The following is a 22231-nucleotide window of genomic DNA, read 5'->3' on the forward strand; positions in this document are numbered from 1 at the left end:
TGTACTTACTGAGCTGTTCTGGAGGCTTTGACCACTGGCAACAGCCTCAAAAGACCATCTGACCTGGAGTATTTTCTCAAGTCAAACACATCTAGCTCCTCTTCTGATGTAAGCAACACAAAGACCAGAGCGGACCACTGTTCAGGAGACAGTTCTTCTCTGGAGACACTGCCTGAGCTCAGGTAGCTTTAGATCTCCTCCACTAGAGAATGGTCATTGAGTTCATTCAGACAGTGGAACAGATTGATGCACCTTCCTGGAGAGAGATTCTCCTTAATCTTCCACTTGATGTACTTGACTGTTTCAGCATTGGTTTGTGAGCTGATTTTCGTCTGTGTCAGTAGGTCTCGTAGGAGAGTATGATTGGACTCCAGTGTGAGGCCGAGAAGAAAACGGAGGAACAGGTCCAGGTGTCCATTCTCACTCTGTAAGGCCTTCTCCACTGTGCTTACATTGAGGCAAAATGTAGGATTGTTTTTGAATGGCATAAGTACTTCAGGGGTTGATTCGGGTTGAACCATTAGATTCACACCACTGTTGTTGAATGTGAGAAACACGTTTACAGCAGCCAGAAACTCCTGAATGCTCAGATGCACAAAGCAGTGCACCTTCTGCTGGTACAGCCCACTCACTTCTTTAAAGATCTGTGTGCACACTCCAGAGTACACAGACTCCTCGCTGAGGTCAACGCCACACTCTCGCAGGTGTTCCTAATAGAAAATCAGATTTCCTTTTACCAGCTGTTGAAATGCCAGCTTTCCCAGTGACAGAATGCTCTCTTCATTCCAGTGTGGATGTGTCTCATCATTCCTATGATATTTCTCAATCATCTGTTTTTTTAACTTAGTGGTGGGTACCACGGTTTGAGGTCAGGTGCTATGGGCCAGGACATATATTGTAATCAATAGGATGTGTAAATAGCCACTACTAAACCCCTGCAAACTTTCATAACAGCTAACCAAAAACCATCCTTCTCATGTACAAAATTGCTTGGCCAAACCAAGTCAACTGGATGTACAGCACTTCGTTTGAAGGTACTTAGGGGTGATCTGGCTACAAATTCAGGTTTTTGGATGTCGCAGGATAAGGATGTTGTCAGCTCCTGCAACAGCACAATGATGCACCTGTCAATTGAAACAGATCTGAAATTAAATTCCAGGATAATTATAACAGAGCAGGAGAGCTTATAAATCATCGAAAATCGTTCAAATACCAAACAGAGGTGTTTTTCCAGTACTTTCTTAGTGCCAAATTCAAGTCCAAGCACCTTGTACGTATCCTGTAGTACCAAGAACACCAGCACAGAATCAACACTTCATTAACTTAACATTCCCCATTTATTTTGAACACAACTAAAAAATAAACTACATTTCAGAAATGTATGCAACAGTGCAAATCATACACAAAAGAACCGTTCAGGTTGATACATGATTTAAATTAATAAATATACATGACTTATTTTACACTTTGAGATGCTACAAGCACTTTTCACAGTTATATTACATTGTCCACATATCTGACACTCAAGTCAGTCTGCTATGAAACGGGGGAAACTACACCAATCCCAGGTTACAACAATCTTTCTAGGATTAAAACAAACAATGAATACTGTTTTACAAACATTTATCCCAATTCTAAAACAAAACATACCCTGTTTTGGTTACCCTTGTTTCACTGATTCATTTTGTGAGCCAACAGTGAAACTTCAATATGTATACTATACACAGTATGCATGTTATCTATTTAAGTTTAGAAGCTATTTTGATTATTCTTCCAAGTATATTAATCAAACTTTTGCCACATGTATATTATCAATCAAGACACAGGTTCATTCTATGAATTACACAAGTTGCCAGTAGGTAACATCTTAACAAATAGACAATGACCTGTTAATGTTTTGTATTAACCTAAAAACACAGAAAACTGCTTATACACCCCAATGTCAGGTGAATGGATTGAATGAAATAAAATAACCACATTTCTCCAGTAATTAAAACATCCCCAAAACCCTCTTCATTCAAGAGCAAGATAGATAAACATTAACAGAAGATACTGTAAACTATATCTGTAAGACAGAATTCAATGATGGTACACTGCCCATTCAATGACTAATGCCTCTAGAAAACTAAAGTTTGATATTGCTCCTATAGCCTACAGGTGTTTATTTGTCTATGAATTTAAGAGGGGTTACAATTCACCAGCCCCATTCCTCAGCTGTATACCAAGACAAGTGGCGGGCTGCAGTTTTGCTGTAAAACAAATCCCAGAATGTAGCTTTAATATGGGCCATTTCAATATTTTCCATGAACTTACGCACCTCGCACATGTTTTTATGACCCCAACAGCAGCAAGTTATCGATGGGGCAGTGTGTATGCAAAGAAGGTTCCCATTATAACATACTTTTACTAGTCTCTTAAACTATGTGAAAGCAAGCAAAACATATGAAGAACACCTGAAAAGCACTTTTATTTGCCTTTGTTGTTTTAATATTGATAGGAGTAAAGGACGAAAAAACCAAATCGTTGTGCTTTTTAATTTGGGATGAAATTGTGTAATAAAATAATTAAAAACATTTTTTTCCCTTTCCAAATCTCAAGTGCTTAAATCTTCACTTGCACCCAATTACCAACTGAAAAGTGAAATGTCATCAACAAGAAAAAATTAAGTCTTTTTAAATTCTCATGGCATAGCCAGAACATTTCAGTCATTAGAAAAGGGGATAATAGGAGACAATTTATAATTACTGTCGAGAAATTGAAATTAATTTAAGCCCCATTTACTGTAGGTTCCTAGTGCAGGTTTCTTGTCTCCCATAATCCATGAAATTAAACTCATTACATAACATTTTTCCTAAAACATCTCTAAATAATTGATTCCCTTTAAAGATGGAAGTGTCACTGTCCGCCCCACAGCCGTTGTTATTGCTTATGTCGACGAAGCAGAGGTGGGGAGTGTATCAAGGGGGGAAAAAATACAGTGTTGTTGTTTGCAGTAACTTCTTTGTTGTTGTAATATTGTACATGAACGGGACAGCTTCACCCTTAAGGATTCTAGCTTTAACTAATAAATAGGACGACCACATAAAATATGAAAAAATATTCCACTAGTCGTTAACAATTGTTACTTGATGCTTGATATTTGAAGAATACAATTGATCAATAACCAATTGTCTTAACATAATATGAAACCATCTCCACATGCATAAATATTGTTCCATTGTTAACCTTTTCACCTTCCAAGAACAAGAAGTCCAATAAATTAAACTGGTTAAGCCATTGCTTGTAAAAACATTAAAAGTGCCAGATGTTCATCAGTTAAAATTAACTCTTTTTTTCATGGAATTAAAGTAGTCTGGGATCTGTTCTATTGTCATTTTAATTATTGATATCTATACAGTCAAACATTTGGACACACCTACTCATTCCAGGGTTGTTGTTTTTTGTGTGCCATTTTCTACATTGTAGAATAATAGTAAAGACATCAACACTATGAAACACCACATATGGAATCACTTAGTAATCCAAAAAGTGATTCTTCAAAAGTAGCCACCCTTTGCCTTGATGACACCTTTGCACTCTGGGCATTCTCTCAACCAGCTTCATGAGGTAGTCACCTGGAACGCATTTCAATTACCGGGTGTGCCTTGTTATAAGTTTTGTGGAATTTCTTTCCTTCTTAATGTGTTTGAGCCAATCAGTTGTGTTGTGACAAGGTAGGGTGGAATACAGAAGATAGCCCTATTTGGTAAAAGACCAAGTCCAAATTAGAAATATATTTAGATTTGTTTTTTGGTTACTACATGATTCCAAATGTGTTATTTGATAGTTTGATGTGTTCACTACTATTCTACAATGTATAAAATAGTAAAAATAAAGAAAAACTCTTGAATGAGTAGGTCTCCAAACTTTTGACTGGTACACCATATATATATTTAATTATTGAAGAATAGAACTTGCAGTAGAAATGCTTTACAAGCTTAGCACAGCTGTCTACCACAGCTCAAAATATGCCTTTATTACTCCATTGTTTACAAACAAAAACGTAACAATGAATTGCTTCAAAATATTAAAGGATTTGGCTTTGTGCAGCGTATATCTTCCGTAATCCACAATTAGGTTTCTGCAGGTTTGCATGGGATTGAAAAATGTGCCTAAATTGACCTAATTGTATATAAAATGTGCAAAAACTCCTTGATTATGGCCGTTTAGCTTAACTGGTCATAACAACCTCTCCATTGTTCACATAGTCTGCTGGCTGAACAGGAAGTGCCTAAACAAGTGGCAGGGCTGCCATTTGGTTTTTGAAATCTACTGTAAAAAACAAAAATTTAAACAGCCGCCCTGCCTCCTAATTTAGTATACAGTGGAGGGATGGGGCTAGGGAAATGTAGCCCTCTCAATTTCATACACACTGATCTAAATGCAAGGACTGACAGTCCATGACAACCACATCAGCTAATTAGTTTGTGATGCTTTTTTGTTTACAATGACAAGATTATATTTTGGACTATGATTGGGTAAGGCAGTTGTACGCTAATGCAGGTATGTAGAAGTTATATTCTTCAAATATCATGGTCTGTATATAATTAATTTATGGATATATCAATCCCAGACTCTAGCTTTAAGGGCCTTCAAGATGTTAAATCACTTACAGAATTCACCTTTAAAAGCGGAGATCCGCATTGGGCGAAACAGCACCACAGGGGTTTTGCAATGTTAATTGTTTTCTTAGCTCACGATGAGTTATAACTGTCTTTGAATTTGCATACAAGCTGTATGGAAATCCCTGTGAACTAAGCATTGCATGTAATGTGAGTATGAAGCCTTGCCTAAAATAGTTCACATAATTCAATTCAAGTTATATTGTAACAATATCAATAGCGAATATCCGTGTTTGACATTGAATGAAAGACTTCAGAACATAACTTTTTAGTCTAGGTTTTTATAGGGCTGGGCGATAAGGCCCCCCCCCCCAAAAAAAAAAAAATTTTTTTTTTCAAACAAAGCTTCAAATCACAATATACGTCATTTAAAATTATAAAAATCTCTAAATAAGCTTTGTTGTACAATTAAAGGTAAAATACAGTGCATTTAAAAACAGCAGCAATAATCTAAAGAATGCATGGCTTGTGAAATTATACCTAGAGTAAATATAATCCTTCCACAACCATAAGACCCACTAATAATGTCATTATTTAAATTGCTTTTCTGCAATAATCACTGATCTGGTTTTCAAGTCTTTTGTTAAAAATATTACCAGAACCATGCATAATGCCCATTCACTAATAATGAGCAACATCTGTAGGAGGCATTATAGAAACTTATTAACACAGGTCTCATAAACAATCTCTCAATGACAAGTCCACGACGAACAGTAGACGGGGGTCCCCGGCCGTTTGAGATAGAAGTATCTCAAACAGACCATTTAAAAAATAAATTAAAAAACTTGCCATTTCCTCAACGAGGATGATGTCATCTTCCTGAGGAGGATGAGCTGGCCAATCAGCGGTCTACTCGCATGAATAATTTTAATGACTGGTATACACCCAGCTGCTTTTTAACATAATTTAAAAGAATTGGAAGAAAAAATATTTAACTCGTATTGTAATTAAATATAGATCATATTTCATAGACATCTGGAAACACTGGACAGCTACTTTAAAAAAGGTAGACTTTGGACAAAAACTCTAAAATAACAGCTTTAACCTGTATAAGTGATGCACGATAACAATGCACCATAATTCCAAGGTCGTGTACTGCGTTAAAAAAAATATACTGATGAATAAGATATTTGGCTTTTGAAGTTCCATTTCTTACCAATCTCTACAGCTTCCGTCCAAAAACAAATTGTGTGAAATGACGTCAACACATACTGGAGGAGTTACTGGTGAACTAGAAGTGGCTAACAAACTAGCTACGCCGGTCACGCCGCGCATGATCAGAATGACATTGATTAACCACCCAAGGCACACCCCATTTCTGTTTGACAATAAGTTGTACCGTTTATCACGCCCAAAGTCAACCGTTAAAGCAAATTTCCTGCCATTATTTATGAGTGTTCATATGCTATCTGTGGCCTCCTAACCTCCAGGAGGTCCCCATTAGAAACATTACTTTACTATAATAGAGGAGATTAACCTTTTTATGTGTTTTGGTTTCCATATGACAGATTGTCAGACCAAACCTAAAATGCAAATGAGAGTTGAAACCACTGTCAGAGAAGAAGAGGTGATCTCTCATCTTTGTCATTGTGAGTGCCAGGGGGCTGGGCTTGGTGTGTGTAAATGCGAAGGTACAACATGAGAAACATCAGACAAACGCTCAAAAAAAAAATATAAAAACAAAAAATGGATTCATGAGATTTGGAAGGCATTTGGAATACCGCGCTAGACATACATTCCAATTAATCAAATATCGCCCAGCTCTAGGTTTTTATACTCACATTCCATGCATTGTTTACCTCTCAGGGCTTTCCTTGGAGATTGTATTACAATTCTAAGACAGCCACATAACTCCTCGAGGTATGACAATTATTACGATTACGTTAAACATTTGGAAAACTATCCTTTTAAGAGATCCAGAGTTGCACTTGTTGATGATCATTCAAACCTAAAAAGTGTGGTTTGAAATTGGACAGACTGAGTGAGAAAGGGGCAATCTAGTACTACAATAAACTGGTAGCATGCATTTAGGTTCCAAATAAAAGGGCCACATAACAGTACACATATAGCTAATTGAAAAAAAAATGTATTAACTGCATGCCCCTATGATTGCCACTTGCAAACCGCACTAGTTATTCATAGGGATGGGCTTTTTAAATTAAGTATTTTTTTCAGATAATCATCAAGATGACGATGCACGTGCCCATCACAGGTAAAGTTTCTCAAAGTGCACAGCAGTCTTTTCCAAACATTCTGTGAAAAGGACAAGAAATGCACAACAAACATGTTCTCTGAAAGCCTCCATACATTGTCCGATTGCACCTACCCACTGCTACATTCGCCATCTCTTCTTGCATTTGTATTTATTTCATTAAGCCTCCACAAATGTATCATGATCCTCAACTTTCCACTGTCTGAAGCAGTCCATTGGATGAATCTCAAATGGAAGGATCCTGAGAATATAAAAATTAAATGTGAGAAAAGGTGCAACTTTAATGAATCCCCCTTAATTACAAGTGTACACTCGTCAGTCAAATAGGGGGTGCCTTTATTTGTCGTGTTTCACACATGTACATGGGTGTAACCTGTACAAGTGTGAGGTGTAAAATGCAAATGTACTTTTTGCATATCCCACTCCAAGACACTGGTCCCCAACAGGGATCAGCCATTATCTGTGTTTTCCATCAGCGCTAGCCATCGGCTAAATAGCCGATAACATACTCATTGCAAGCCGGCTACTTTTTGCACTTCATTAATTAACTAGGCTTCTTTTCATATAAAAGTTTAAATTCGCTAGTCAGAATAGCCTTCTCCCGGAATGAACAATATGCATCTTCTAGTGATCTATTGATAGGACAGGGAAAAACTGCTGGTTTGTCAGTCCCCTGTCTGTCCCTCTCGGTACTGGTGTTATTTTTGTGCGCTGTGGTTGACTTTGGTCAACATTTATTTTCACAGAGGGAGAGCATGATGCTTCTTCATTGTCTCCTGTGAACTCATTTTTAGGTGTTGTGTAATGTAAGTGGTAACTATGAGTGGAAATCCACCGAATTGTTGTTTTGTGCCACATTCATTTATTTTCTTTCGCGTGTTTCATATCCAAAATATGAAAAAGAAAACACATGACATGATTAAATATATTGATATAGGCTTACTGATTTGATTAGTGTCGACAATGGAGTAGTCAACATGTTAAACACGTGCTTCATTCTTAAATCTAGTCATGCTACCTAGCTAGCAACCTGAACTTGACAACGGACTAAACTACGCACAAATGTGGATGGCACAGGAATAACTGAGAAGGAATAGGCTACTGAGAGCAAGTGTGTGTAAAGTTACCTGAACAGTACAGATTAGTTACAGTGTTTTCTTAACATTGTTGGACAAGTTAAAAAAGCTATTTGTTCTTTGAATCCATAGAGCTAGTTCTTTCTTCCTATAGTCACACTCATTTAGAATGCCTGAAGCTTTAACAGTACTTAAAGCTGTGTGTGTGTCCGTGTACTGTGCACAAGTATCACAAGAACATTGATGAGAGGGAGTAGGCCTACTTAAACATTGGGAGCATTAATAGCTGTGTGTTAGTGACTTTAGTATTGTTTACGGTGAAAATGCTATTAAAACATTCTGATGTAGATATTGTGTTTCCGTAACTTATAATCAAAGCATAGGATGCCTGTAACTCAAGGCACTGCTTTGAGTTGCCTTGCTAAAGAACGATGTAATGAATTCCACATGGGCTGATTCACTTGACCCCTTCTTAATACAGCGCTCTGCCCTACTCATTGATGTACCTTTAACTTGTATTTTTTTACTTGACAATTGGTACTGGTGTTTTCCCTAAGATTTAGAAAGCGTCACATGTCCTACCCCTACATAAAAGGCGGAGATCCTTCTGACTTAGATAATTACCACCCAATCGCCAACTTATCTTGCCAAGTTATGGTATTAGAATCCCTGACCAACTCCCAGCTAAGAACTTTGGTAACTTCACTCTATTTTAAATATACACCAATCTGGTATTAGATCTGGACAGTGCTGTTTCAGATGTGTTAAATTGCCTAGATCATTAAAAAAAACATTGTGCTGCTTTATTTACAGACCTTTCCGAGGCATTCGACACCATTTCTCGTCAAAAAAACGGTCTGAAATGGGCCTGGATGAGAGGTCTTGACAGACAGGACACAATGTTTGCTTTCTGATGGTGTCAAATCTAGTTTCCTCTATATTACGAAAGGTGTACTGCAGGGGTCAATTTTGGGAGCTGTTCTCTTTACTATTTATTTAAATATTATTGGTCTATGTATTAAATCCAGTAATATTCATCTGTATGCAGACGATACGGTTATGTATGCCATTGCACCGACTGTTGACAAAGCTAAGTTCGAGCTGCAATCTGATTTTGTTATATTACAGAAAGCCCTTGTTGATTAAAAACTTTACTTAATGCAGGCAATGCTAAATATATGTTCTGTGATTCACAGAACAATTTCTCAGATGGTCTACATATTCACTTATTGGATACTTCGCTCATGGAGCCGGTCGCTGCCTATAAATATCTGGCCGTTTGGATTGATAAAGATCTAACGTTAAAAAACAACAACTGATGAGCTAGTTAAAAAGCTAACGTTTAAAGTGGGCTTATATTTTAGAAACAGATGTTGCCAATCCATGAACAGCAGGAAGCAGGTTGTGCAGTCAACTTTCCTGCCAGTTCTTGACTATGGTGATACTATTTACCAGAATGCAGCAACAACTACTCTTAAACCTTTGGATGCATTCTTCGCTTTATTACAGATGACAGTTTTAATACTCATCACAGCATCCTGTATCAGAAGGTCGTCTGGGCTTCACTAAACTCCTGTAAATCACTTCATTAGCCCGGAACTCTCTGGCTGGCAACTTTTTCTATTTGGCCTGCTACTCCATGTACTTGTGGAAAACACTGCATTAAGGGTTACGTGTGCCTTGCTCAAGGGCAGATCGACAGATTGCACCTAGTTGGCTCAGTGATTCGAACTAGCAACCTTCCGGTTACTGACCCAATGCTCTAACTGCTAAGCTACCTGCCCACTTGTTTACTTATTCCTCATGTATTAAAAAGTATTGGATTGATGCAAGCATGGCTGGAGATGAATCTCAACCATATTCCTCACACCAGTCCATTTTTTTAAATCCATGAGGGGGAATGTATGAGTGCACACTTCAGGAGAAGGGTAGAGACTGATCATGTTAGCCATGATTTCATGCATAGAATACCTGCAGATCCCCTGGTGGCTCCTGACTGGTCAGCTGTTCTTCCTTTGCTGAATCTATGACGACAATCTGCTGTAGACTGCGGGTCACTGGTCCCCTCACCCTTCCACTCTGACTGCAGGGGTGCTCATCCACCTGTGGTGGTTGTTGGTGGGATTTCACCATTGTAATGTTAGAACGAATTTCCTTCACACCATGCTGCATCCTACTGCCTTGACGTTGTGGGGAGTTGAAAGGGTGAACAAGAGACAGTGCAGTCAGTTTGGGTGCCTCCTGCGGTGTTTGGACACTTGCCATTGCAATGATGGCTTTGCTTTTTTTGTTTGACAGGACTTTATGAGCTGGTAATATGGCTGTCCTCTTTGTTGGACTTGAACTATGGGCCCTGCTTTTCTGTTCATGATCAGATTTCTCTTCCAAATGAAGGACTTCTCTGCGAAGGTGGCCGTTATTTTCCTTAGTGTAAGAGATACTGCCATCTTTTCTTTTCTTGGCCTCTTTGGCAGCAGGTTTCCTGGGGCAGACGGCCATGTGCTTGGTCCGGCTGCGGCGGTATGTGAATTCTCTAATGCAATGCGGACAGACATAGATCTCTTGCTCCTCATTGACTAGAGAAGAGGTTTTCTTTGTCAAAGAGGTGGACTTACTCCTCTGTGAAATGGCCCTCTGTACCAGCTGTTTTTTCCTTTTGTTGAGTGCATTAAGCTTCAACTTGGCAGGTGGCTCCTGATTGAGTTTGGGACGATTTGTTTGACTTGCCGTGTGTAGAGCATTTTGGCCATTTGTGGAATTAGTAGAGGACAGTACTCCATTTTGGGCTTTTGCAAAGTGACGAAGAGGAATGGGGTTCTTATTGGGTGTGTAGCGTCTTTTGTCACTGGCATTTGCACAGGCAAGAATGTGTTTGTGCAGCTCTGGCATGTTATCAAAGCTTTTGCCACATTTAGTGCATCGGATAGCAGTGCTGAAGGTTTGTGGGATGTTGTGGGTGGTGAAGTTGGTAGCTGAGGCTACAGAGCCAACAGGTGTCCGGTTGTGATATGGAAACGGAGGCGGCTTAAAACTGGGATAGTGTTGGTTGATGCCAAGGCAAACATCCAGGCCTTTGGGTTTGCCTCCCTCAGAAGCCATTATCTTTATTGTGGTAAAGAGTTCCTCAGTAGCGTCATCTAATTCTCCCTCATCTTTTATGACAGGTTTATTGGACTCTGCCATGGTACAGTAGGACAATGCCTCTGTGCTACCTTTTGTTGCATTGTTATAGTTCTGGGGTCGTAGCTTGCCATTTTCTTCCTCTGTGTATTTGCATTCCTGGCCAGGGTGCAACTCCTTTTGATGATGTTTCAGGTTGCAAAGATAAGCAAATTCCTTTGTACACGCGCAGCAAACATAGCTCTTGCCGACGCCATGGAGGGTTGACCTGTGATCAAGCAATGCCGTGGGCTTTCCAAAGAGTAGCACACAGAACTCACATTTGTATGGCCATTCATCAGAATGCTCACTTACATGATGACCCAGTTCCTTCATTGAATGAAAAAGCTTATCACATACATTGCATATGAATTCCTTAGTGAAAGTCTCTTGTAGCTTGGAGAGGGTCTCATTTGAGGATTCTTCCACTTGACTTGTGCCCTCAGAGGGAGGTGGCGTTTTAGAGGGGCAGATAGATATGTCCTCTGATACTACCTTTTGGTTTGATTCAGTTTTAATAATGGCAGGAACAGGGGAGGAAATGGATTCTTGACGAGTTGGACATTCAGATATGACTGCAGACAGCGTTGAACGGGTAACCAATTGCTCTAAAGAAGATACTAAAATAGAAGGGTCAACGGTTTCATGAGACAAGGACAGAGGCCGCTGCTGATTTATGACAATTTGCGCAGATGCTGTGGATTCAAAATTATTCTCTTGGAAATCAATTGTGGTAGGGACAAGGTTCTCTGGGGTTTCAAGAGCAACTGTGCATTCAATTAAAACAGTATTACTAGTAATGTCAAAGGAGTTGATAAGGGAATCGTTTAGAGTTAAAGCTGGAGAGCATGTTGGCACTTCAAATCCAATGTTGGATTCAACTGTGGTAGTGTTCAGAGCTATTTGATTTAAAGTGTGATCTGTGAGAAACACATGCCCTTGTAGATTGAGAGTTGGGTCAAGGGGTTTAGAGATGGCAAGTTGGCTTGCAGAATTAGAGGTAGCCCAATCTGGCAAAGCAGCTCTCCACTCACACGCAGCTGAATTCAATGAATCTTCTGTGCAGATTATTAAAGGATTAGGAGATATTTTAGAGGCCAATACTTGAAGGATAGATTGATTTGTGGAATTGCTAGAGGAAGATGTTGGTGGTGCTAAAACAGTAATTAGCGACGGAGCAGTGGGTAAGATTGGATGTGGAGATGGGGAAGCAAGTGCTATGGTGCATGGTGAGATCGATTGCCTGGTGACTGAAGCTAGAGAGGAAGGGGATGGACTAAGTGCTGCAGAGGGAAAAGTTAATCCGAACACCTCGCCTTCAGTAGCAGGTGACATATCCGAAGCAGTAACTATGGCAAAGTCTGTAACTAACGGTGCATCATGATTTTCTAATATACTTAATTCTTGCTCTGCAGCAACCTCTAGGTTTGCGTACTCATTCATCAGCACCTTCTCCAACATGCTGGTGTTTGGCTTCCTCTTTTTATTTAAGGGCTGTGGAACTAAAATTCTCTTTGCTTCCGAATCTGCACTCTTTCTGTGCACACTCAAGTCCAACACAGCTTCCCGCAGGGCTTCGTCTTCACTTTTCTTGACAGCATTTGAGAGGTCCAAAGGTTGCTGGTTGCAGGAACAACCCCCACTCATTGGGGGCCATCCCTCTGGCAAGACACGAGTTGTCATTGCATCGTTTACTGGTGGACTGTTGGAGATCTCACTCTCATCATTGCTGGATAAACTGCATGCGGGTGAACTGCATTGGCTCTCTGACGTTGGGGCATTGACAGCAATAGAAACACCCACATCGGTTGTTGTGCTTTCAACATTCGACATAGGGCTTTGTTGTGGTGAGTTTGGGGGAGACCCGGTCCTTCTTTTAAACCTCCCCAATCCTGCTGGGAGGACAGTCAGGGAAAGTGGTGAACACAGCTTCTGGCCTTCTGTGATCAGGGCAAAGCTGGGTTTGAGGCCATCTTGCATCTGTAAGAGCTGTTTCAGCTTAGGTGACAGATACACTGTTCTCTCTCTCTGAAGGATAGTAGACTCTGTGTTCTGAGGAATGAGACTTTCTATCAAAGATGACACAATTGATGATGAAGAGGACAAAACTTCCGATTCTAGTTCCGTTTTGATTTGGGGTAGAAGAGGTGGTGTGGCAGTTCTCCTTTTTGTCAAGGGTTGACCAGGTATCCCTTTTCCTGTGTGAGTTGCAGTCTCTACTTTAAGAGCCTGACTGATCTGGGCAGGATTAATAATCACAGCATTTAGTCCGACTAAAGTAGCAGATCCAGAGTTCACTTCAACTACCTCACAGCCGCCGACAGTGCTTGTTGATACAATCTTCCCATCTATATAAAAGCTGAGGTTCTCAGAGATGTTACCAGAGATATCCAGCATATATTGCTCCTCTTGGTCACTTTCGATCTCAAGAACTGCTACTGGGCTTGTGTTGTTCGTATCCTGTTGAGATTTAATAGGGGGTAGCTTTGGATGTTTTGCTTCCTGCAACAGTGGGGCTTCCTTACCTTTGAGCCGGAGATGGCGCTCGTGGATCCTGCGCTGATGTCGTCGCATGTTTGTATGCGTGCTAAAAATCTTTTTGCAATACTTGCAAGTGTGACCACCCTGTAATTCTCCATGTTCATCTGACGTAGACGCCTGTTCTCTGTCTGCCAAAACAGAGGCACTGGAGCTACTGGGAGAAGACACACATTCTGGACCGTTGCGCTGTAGGGCAGAACTTGGAGGCTCCACAGGCTTTATTAAAGATCCAGGCCTTGCCTTTGCATTTTCATGTCTCCTCTCATGCCGTCGCCGGCCAATTTTTGAGCCAAAGGACTTGCTGCAGTACTTACACTTAAATATGTGTGTGTGGTGGTTAGCTAAGGTGTGGATGTGTATGTGACGTTCTAAGCCTTGCTTGCTGGTAAAATTTCTTTCACAGAATTGGCAGGGAAATGAGTCCTGGAGCTCTACATCAGGGTCATGGTCAGGATCCTCTGGGAGCTCAGGGGTTGCTGAATGGGAGACCGATCCTAAATCCTGCTTCAGGTCACAGCTTTTGGCCTCAGGTTTTTGGCAACTTGTGTTTGAATCTGCCAGCTCATCAGTTTCCATGGACATTAAATAAAGACTGCAGTGAGTTTCCTCAAGCTCCTGATCCTCCATCTCCTCCTCTAAATTGTCATCGTCTCCCAACTCTGAGATGTATAAAGTGTGAGAGTCTTCCATGGCCTTGGGAAGCTGCGTACTCCTCTCTTTGGAGTCCTCTGACACAGCAAACTTTTGTAGGGATCGGCAGGTGGGAGAACCTCTCAGCTCAGACCTATGATTGAAATGATATACAAATTAAGATCCTGTCATTTAATATCCATTTAGCCCCATATTGACAGCTCAAATCACACTAGTCAGGGCTCAACATTCCTATTTGCCTGCTTGCACGACAACGTCTTCCGAACCCCCTGTTAATCAAACTTTCCATTGGCCTGCTCGGTGCAGTACATTTTAAAACAGGAAGAAAAAAATATGTTCCATTTGTATTTATCAAAGGGTCAATGTGGAATACATACATTTTTGGACTTAGTTCAACTATAGCTTCAAAACAAGGGCTGGATATTGCCAAGGATCTCACGATATGAGCTCGATACTTAGGTGCCAATAAGATATGTATTGGGAAAATCCATTTGAATTCTATCACTTTTTGATAACACCCCTTTTAATTTGAACGAAACCTTTCATACAAAATGTGTCCTTGTAGAAGATGTGTTCAGAAAGTGACTTTTTGTACCTGAATACCAAAACAGTCAAGAGATAAAGGTGCTCAAAGTTGACTTATTTTACATACCCCAGACATCCATGCCTTATTCATCACGGGAAAAGATAAACGGTTGAGATTGTTATCATTTAATAGCTTACAAAACAGGGTTGTCAAACTATTTCATAATTTCTTGATTATTATTTTAAATTGATGAAATGTATGTAATTTGTTTTTACCATGGGGAATGGAAACACATTATTAAAGCTAAGCAAAGAGACGTATTCAATCCACTCATACTAAACGTGCTTGTAATATAAGAAACACCTAATTTTTGTATTTTTATCTTGAAAAATGTTTAGAGGTATGGGGAGCGCCATCTTGAATTGCCATAGTAATGACTACCATGTCTCATAGGTAGGAGTGAATAAATTGTGAGTTTTTGCGTGGAGAAAACAACGATTTGATTTATTTCATGAATATTCATTAGTCTTGACATAGAACCCGTCGGGTGATTGGTTGAGCCTTAAGTGCGTGACATCACTGAGCCCTTACCAAAACATGGCGGACAATTTCTCTCACCTCGGATCTGAACCCAGTAGTAACCACCAACTTCAATAGCTATGTTTCCATTAACTTGTGCAGTGATTTTTTTTGTTGACATTTTGAAAGTTTGCATTGAAAATATGACAATTTCCTTCTAGGGTGCGTTTCCATTTACCCATCTTGTGTCGATCAAAACAGCTGGATGAAATGGCGTCACACCTAAAAAATATATATAATAATTACAACCTAGTGTCCAATAAAAGAAAAATAGTGTTTGAAGTGTTTCCATTGCCCATTTTGGCAAACACTCATTAATAAATTGCCGACACGTACAGTCGGGCAAAAAAGCATTTAGTCAGCCACCAATTGTGCAAGTTCTCCCACTTAAAAAGATGATTTGGAAATCATCATTTTTCGCAATAAAGAAAGTTTGCCGTTTCAATTACATGTCGCAGTGTTAATGATTAATGGCAACCATTTTCTTATAAAACAGCTCAGCTGAAAAAGGATTTTGCTGTGAACCAATGGGGTAACCACGGGTTGTTTATTCCCCACAGGTGGGGCCGTGACGTTCTATCTAATACCAACTGGGAATTTCAGTGTTGCCAACTTAGCCGCTATATTTAGCGAGTATTCAGACCCCTCAAGCTACACATTTTCAAAAAAGTGACTCGCGACAAATCTAGCGACTTTTTCTGGTGTTATTGGAGACTGACGTGAAAGCACGTATCGTTCTTACTCTTAGAGGGCCCCACCCCCGTCCCAAAGCACTCACAGGCGGGCCAGTCCCTCCCAGCTGCAGTCAGAGCAGGAGGTGTTCACCCCTCCGTGACCAGACTGCAAATTAATTGCGCATGCGGGAAGCCGCCGCTGGCTGATCCCGCCCTGGCGGCATTCAGGGCGGCATGTAAATGTAAAAAAAATAAATTAAAAAAAACAAAGTAACTCCACCAGAGTGTCTCCTTTGGTACACTTTTGCCAGTCCCAAGCCCGGATAAAGGAGGGTTGGAATTGTGACATTAAAAAAAAACAAGAACCGACAGAAGAAAGTTCATTTGTAGTTCTAAACATATTTAGGGTGTTTTTTTTACTAACTTTTTGTCTCTCCCATGATGTTATTCCCCTCTCCTACAGCGTCCATCACAATTACACGCACATGGCCAATTATGCAAATTAATCGATGACATAATTTTGCGACTTTCAGGACAGCCAATATCTACCTTCCTTACTGAGTGAAGAGTTGGCAACACGGACTGGGATTAGATAGAAGACTACATGGCAAAGAAGACTACAATAAACTCCCCTGAAACCAATGATCGTGTGTGCGACAGTCAAGAATCGAGAGATTACACTGGCCATGAAGTAGCCAACTAGCAGGCTAATCATGAATGCCAAAAAACACAGCTATCTAGTCTTTGTAGCTCAAGGGCACACAGGCTACACTAGCCAACTGGTTAGACATGATTACACCATGGGCAACAATAACTGGTGACTAGTTCATTTTCAGGCAACTATTTTCAACTTGACCATCGCATTTAGGAGGATAGGTAATTACTGAAATGCAGCTAGCTAGATCACTGGCCAGGCAGTAGTCTAACTAAATCGTGGACGCATGACCCATTCTTTGATACATTTCGGTTAACTTGCTCATTATCAAGCAACATGTAAAGATGGTTTGTGGAAAGGTAAAAATAGTTTTTTGAATGATCGCACGGTGAAACTAAAATAGATATGTAGCTACCTGGTGAGGCTTTCATTTACTTCACTAATTAATTTGGTGATCAAACTGAGTTTCCCAAGTCGTTCGATCAGTGCAAGACAACTGGGAACTCAAGGTCAAATCATGACGTCAGTGATCCTCAAGTCAGATGTCTGTCTGAGCTCTATAAAGCCTTAAAAAGTTAAGGGGTCTGAATACTTTCATTAATATACAATACCAGTCAAAAGTTTGAACACACCTACTCATTCAAGGTTTTTTATTTTAGTTCACTATTAATTTACAATGTAGAATAATAGTGAAGACAAACTATGAAATAACACATATGGAATCATGTAGCAAGTTAAAAAAAAGTGTTAAATCAAAATACTTTGAGATTTTTCAAAGTAGACACCTTTTGCCTTGATGACAGCTTTGCACACTCTTGGCCTTCTCTCAACCAGCTTCATGAGGTAGATATTCCACTAATTAATGCCTTTGAGCCAATCAGAAGTGACAAGGTAGGGTTGGTATACAGAAGATAAAATATCAAGTCCATATTATGGCAAGAACAGCTCAAATAAGCAAAGAGAAATGACATCAACTGTTCAGAGGAGAATGCTTTAATTAGGCCTTCATGGTCGAAACCACTACTAAAGGACACCAATGAGAATTAGAGATTTGCGTGGGTCAAGAAACACAAGCAATGAACATTAGAATGGATGGATCTCTGCATGTGTGGATCCCTCCGTGAAGCAGGAAGTGTGAAGGTGCTTTGCTGGTGACACTGTCAGTGATTTATTTAGAATTCAAGGCACACTTAACCAACATGGCTACCACAGCATTCTGCAGCGATACGCCATCCCATCTGGTTATTTTGGCTATTTGACCAAGAAGGAGAGTGATGGAGTGCTGCATCAGATGACCTGGCCTCCAAAATCACCTGACCTTAACCCAATTGAGGTGGTTTGGGATTAGTTGGACCGCATAGTGAAGGAAAAGCAGCCAACAAGTACTCAGCATGTGTGGGAACTTGTTCAAGACTTCTGGAAAAGCATTCCAGGTGAACCTGGTTGAGAGAATGCCAAGAGTGTGCAAAGCTGTCATCAAGGCAAAGGATGGCTATTTTGAAGAATCTAAAATATATTTTCACACTTTTTTGGGTACTACATGATTCCATTTGTGTTATTTCATAGTTTTGATGTCTTCACTATTATTCCACAATGTAAAAAATAGTAAAAAAATTAAGAAAAACCCTTGAATGAGTAGGTGTGTCCAAACTTTTGACTGGTAAAGTAATGTACTATCCAGACGAGAGTAGCTATTTGGCTAACTGTTAACTTAACTATTTAGAAAAGTAAAATAGCTACCCTGACAGTCTGCATTAATCCTTTTTGCACTGAATGTTTTGACTCATCACATATGCTGCTGATTCCTAGTTATATGTACATATCAGAGGAGGCTGCTTGGGGGAGGACGGCTCATAATAATGGCTTTAATGGAGTCAATGGAATGGAGTCAATGGAAAAGCACATGTTTAATACCATTCCATTAAACTCCATTCCAGCCATTATTATGAGCCGTTCTCCCTCAGCAGCCTCCGCTGATATGTACATATAACTAGGAATCAGCAGCATAATATGGACTTGATATTTGTGCACTGCTACATATATACCTCAATTACCTTGTACTGGTATCCCTTGATTATAGCCAAATTATCGTTTCTCATTGTGTATCTATTACGTGTTTTACTTTTCTATTACTTCTCTATTTTCTGCATTGTTGGGAAGGGCCCATAAGTAAGCATTCACTGTTGGTCCACACCTGTTGTTTACAAAGCATGTGACAAGTAACATTTTATTTGACTGGTGAGCCTATATATTATTTGCAGTTACGCCTCATGGATGTGAAATACAGACTAAATGCTTGGTATGTCACATGGTCTTGAAAAACACCTACTTACATTTGTATTTTCAGATAAGGGTGACCTAAACTACATTTTTTTGTGTTACAAACCTGAGGATAGATATGATAAAACACATTGCAATTAGATTTAGGTTGAAGTAGTCCACCGCATGCTTACCATCTTCAGAATCGGTTCACTGCATCATATTTGACTTTGCTTGTTTTGACCAGGCTTCTGTCTGTAAGAAGTGACAAACATATATATGAATAAAGAAAATAGTAAGAGACTAGCAGCAAAACACCATTGTACATGACCTGACAATCTTACTGTAGTAGAAACAGCAGTGTTTCTTTGCAAGCTCGCCTTGCTCTTTTGAGCCCCTATACAAGAAAATGTCAACGCAATGATGGCAGAGAAAAACAACCAGAACTACAGTTTGAAACATTCTGCCAGTGTCTAACATCGGGGTCAGCAACACATGCAAAGCAGGACCAGGGGAGAAGCTTTTGTCAAGGTCATTTGGACTGATTAGTAGGCTATTGTAACAATTTTACAAAATGTACAGTAAATTTGGCAATAGTTTGGATGATGAATCCCTAACGTTAACTGTTTGACAGTACCAGTCACATTTGATTGTGAATGTATGAAAGTTACCATGACTCAAATGTTTTGTAGCAGAAAGGCCTTTGTTAGCTAATTCAATTGAAATCTAACTATTAAGCTAATGCACTAGTCAAGACAAAAGACAAGGGTAACTAACGTTAGATATCGAGGCTAATGCACAGACTAGTCTCTAGACAGACAAAAAAAGCTAACTAGATAGGGCTAGCCATTATTGTTAACAATGGGGCTCATGCTTCACGATAGGGCCTAGTCATCAGACCTTACAAAATGTTATCTGAATGTTAATAATTATTTATTTTCATAAGATTGGTGATCACTTGAGTTAATGCAGCTAAATTAAGATTGAGGCCCAGTCGACACATACCGTGTCATAGCAGAGCCTGTGCTGTACAGTTACCTCATCCAAAAACCAGCCTTAATTGTATGAATAGATAACTATAGTTAGATACCAAATCAAGTTTCATATCATAATGCTCTATCCACATATTCTTGTTTGATCGCCTGCTGCATCACTTTAACGTTAACTACCGATCTTCAAAACAAACCAGGTTTCCGATATTGACATACTAACTAGCTAGTTATTTCAACACGGTTACCCTACGTAAGATATCATCAGCTGCACATTAGTCGCATCAACGTCACGGTTAGCTAGCACTTCCAAGCTGGCTAACGAGATCACCTCGAGCTGTAGCTATCAACTCAAAAGGTCACTTGGCTGCAAGCTCATTGCGGACCCATTCCACTCGCCAGTTAGCTAACAATACAGCTAAAACACACCGATAATCATTCTACAGCCAATCTACCAGCTGTCATTGACCGTTAACACAACAAACGTGTGGCTAGCTAAAGTTAGCTAACTGAGCAATGATAAGAGGGTTCACGTCGATGACATTACATGCACTTGAATGCAGTAGCTGCAATGCAGTTGATATTCTTAGGGTATTTACATTTTTTCAAAATACTTTCCTGTAGATTAATCTTGAGGGTATTCTTCAGTTGTAGGCTTGCATCTGTTATTGTCTTCCTTATGGTGCCATAACAGAATTGTTTCTGAAGTGTTCATTGGCTGCAATGTGGAGGTCAGAAATGTAGGACCAATCAACAATAAGTTTGTTGGGCTACGAGAGAAAAAAAGTCAGGGCTATATTCAAGATGTGCTGACGTTTTGCAGCATTGCCAGTGCCTGGTCAACACACAGTACAACAGTGCAATAAATCAACTCTATATATTAAAATGCAGACGATTGAATGTCATAAATCCTATATGAAAGTCAACTTATCCACACGTGGATTGTAATTTCATTCCAATTTGCAATAAATGTCCACTATAACATAAAAATGAGCTGGAGTGAACAAAAAATAATTAGGCCAGTGTTTCCCCTGTTATTGCATAGGTGGGACTGCCCTTACTAATAGTTTATAATAGAGTTTGGCTTCTGTTGGTTGGTTTGACAAAATTGACAAGTTTGGTGCCTAATTGTTCTCATCAGCTCATCAACAACATAGTCAAATTGACTGCACATTCAAATAGACCCAATATAAAATGATGCATCTGGTTTGTCACCTCTAAACAAAAATTCCAACAACGCCTTCCTGAAAGCTGCAACTGACCTAGCAGGACTAGTATTTTTTAGACTCACCAAATCTCTTATTTCAGGGGTAATCAAATCCGTGCCTTTGAGATCAGCAGTGCTGGTCATTTTAATCAAGTCATTGTAATGTCATTGACTAATCAAAGCCCACTCACCTGGGGCCTCATTTATAAAATGTTGTGTAAGGCACAAAAGAAGACGTATGCCACTCTCTTACGCAATTGGGTAACTGTGAGAATCAAATGAGTGGGTATACAAAGGCATGCAATTACAATTCATAATGACGCACAACGGCTGCTTTGGCACTGTTGGAAGATTTGGCGAATGGAAGAATTCAGAGTGAGCGAATTTTCAGAGACCAGCAAATGTACTGGTCATTGATGAGTGGCTTATGAGCCGGGTTCCGATTACCAAGAGCTGTTGTCTTTGATATCTGTGCTGTAGTGGGCCCAGCATTACAGAGAAGGACCTGCACTTCAACTCCCATTTCAACTCATTGGCAACCTCGTTAATCGCATCGATGGTGTCTCTTTGCGTTTGCAGGACTGCCACTGTGAGGACACTGCTGCTGGAGGGTTGTGACGCACGAGGTGCAGTGGAGACAGGGGGCTGGGCGACTCAGCTCCTGCTCAGCTGCAGCACCACCGACCCCGCTGGAACACACAGTGACTAAAAACAATAGAAAATGTCCCCATTGTTTGTGTAAATACATGTTTAAACACAACTTGAATTCATTGGGTTTACTCTTCAAACGAGGGAATACTAATTACATACCTCCGGTGTGTCTTGCATGTCTGTTTCCCCCTCCGTCACTACTCAGGAGGGATTCCCCTATAATACTGGCAAGACGCCCATCAAGGGGATTGAGCTACGGTGTCCCTGACACCCGCCTGTGGCACAAACACGTTGTCTGTGTAAGGCTATGCGCCTTATGGCCTCCGCTTTTATGTCGGACCACTTTTTTTTCTGAGAGGGTCCGACCTTCTGAGCCAGCAGCAGTAACAGC

General features: G+C 40.1%; 1 protein-coding gene across 1 annotated transcript; it reads right to left on the reverse strand.

The window, feature by feature from the left end:
• Window positions 1-1318: 1318 nt before the first annotated feature.
• On the reverse strand, window positions 1319-22231 carry prdm2a (PR domain containing 2, with ZNF domain a). The gene is made up of 5 exons (XM_029664361.2): window positions 22000-22231; window positions 20582-21894; window positions 19188-19248; window positions 9921-14433; window positions 1319-7114 (listed from the first exon to the last, which is right to left on the reverse strand). The coding sequence occupies exons 4-5, from the start codon at window positions 14337-14339 to the stop codon at window positions 7100-7102; spliced, it is 4434 nt and encodes a 1477-aa protein (XP_029520221.2). The 5' UTR covers window positions 14340-14433; window positions 19188-19248; window positions 20582-21894; window positions 22000-22231; the 3' UTR covers window positions 1319-7099.

This window comes from Oncorhynchus nerka, linkage group LG7 (assembly GCF_034236695.1).
Source record: "Oncorhynchus nerka isolate Pitt River linkage group LG7, Oner_Uvic_2.0, whole genome shotgun sequence".
NCBI lineage: Eukaryota > Metazoa > Chordata > Actinopteri > Salmoniformes > Salmonidae > Oncorhynchus > Oncorhynchus nerka.

Excerpts from the sequence above, each read along its gene's own strand:
- prdm2a (XM_029664361.2), bottom strand. The coding sequence starts at position 14,339 with ATGGAAGACTCTCACACTTTATACATCTCAGAGTTGGGAGACGATGAC.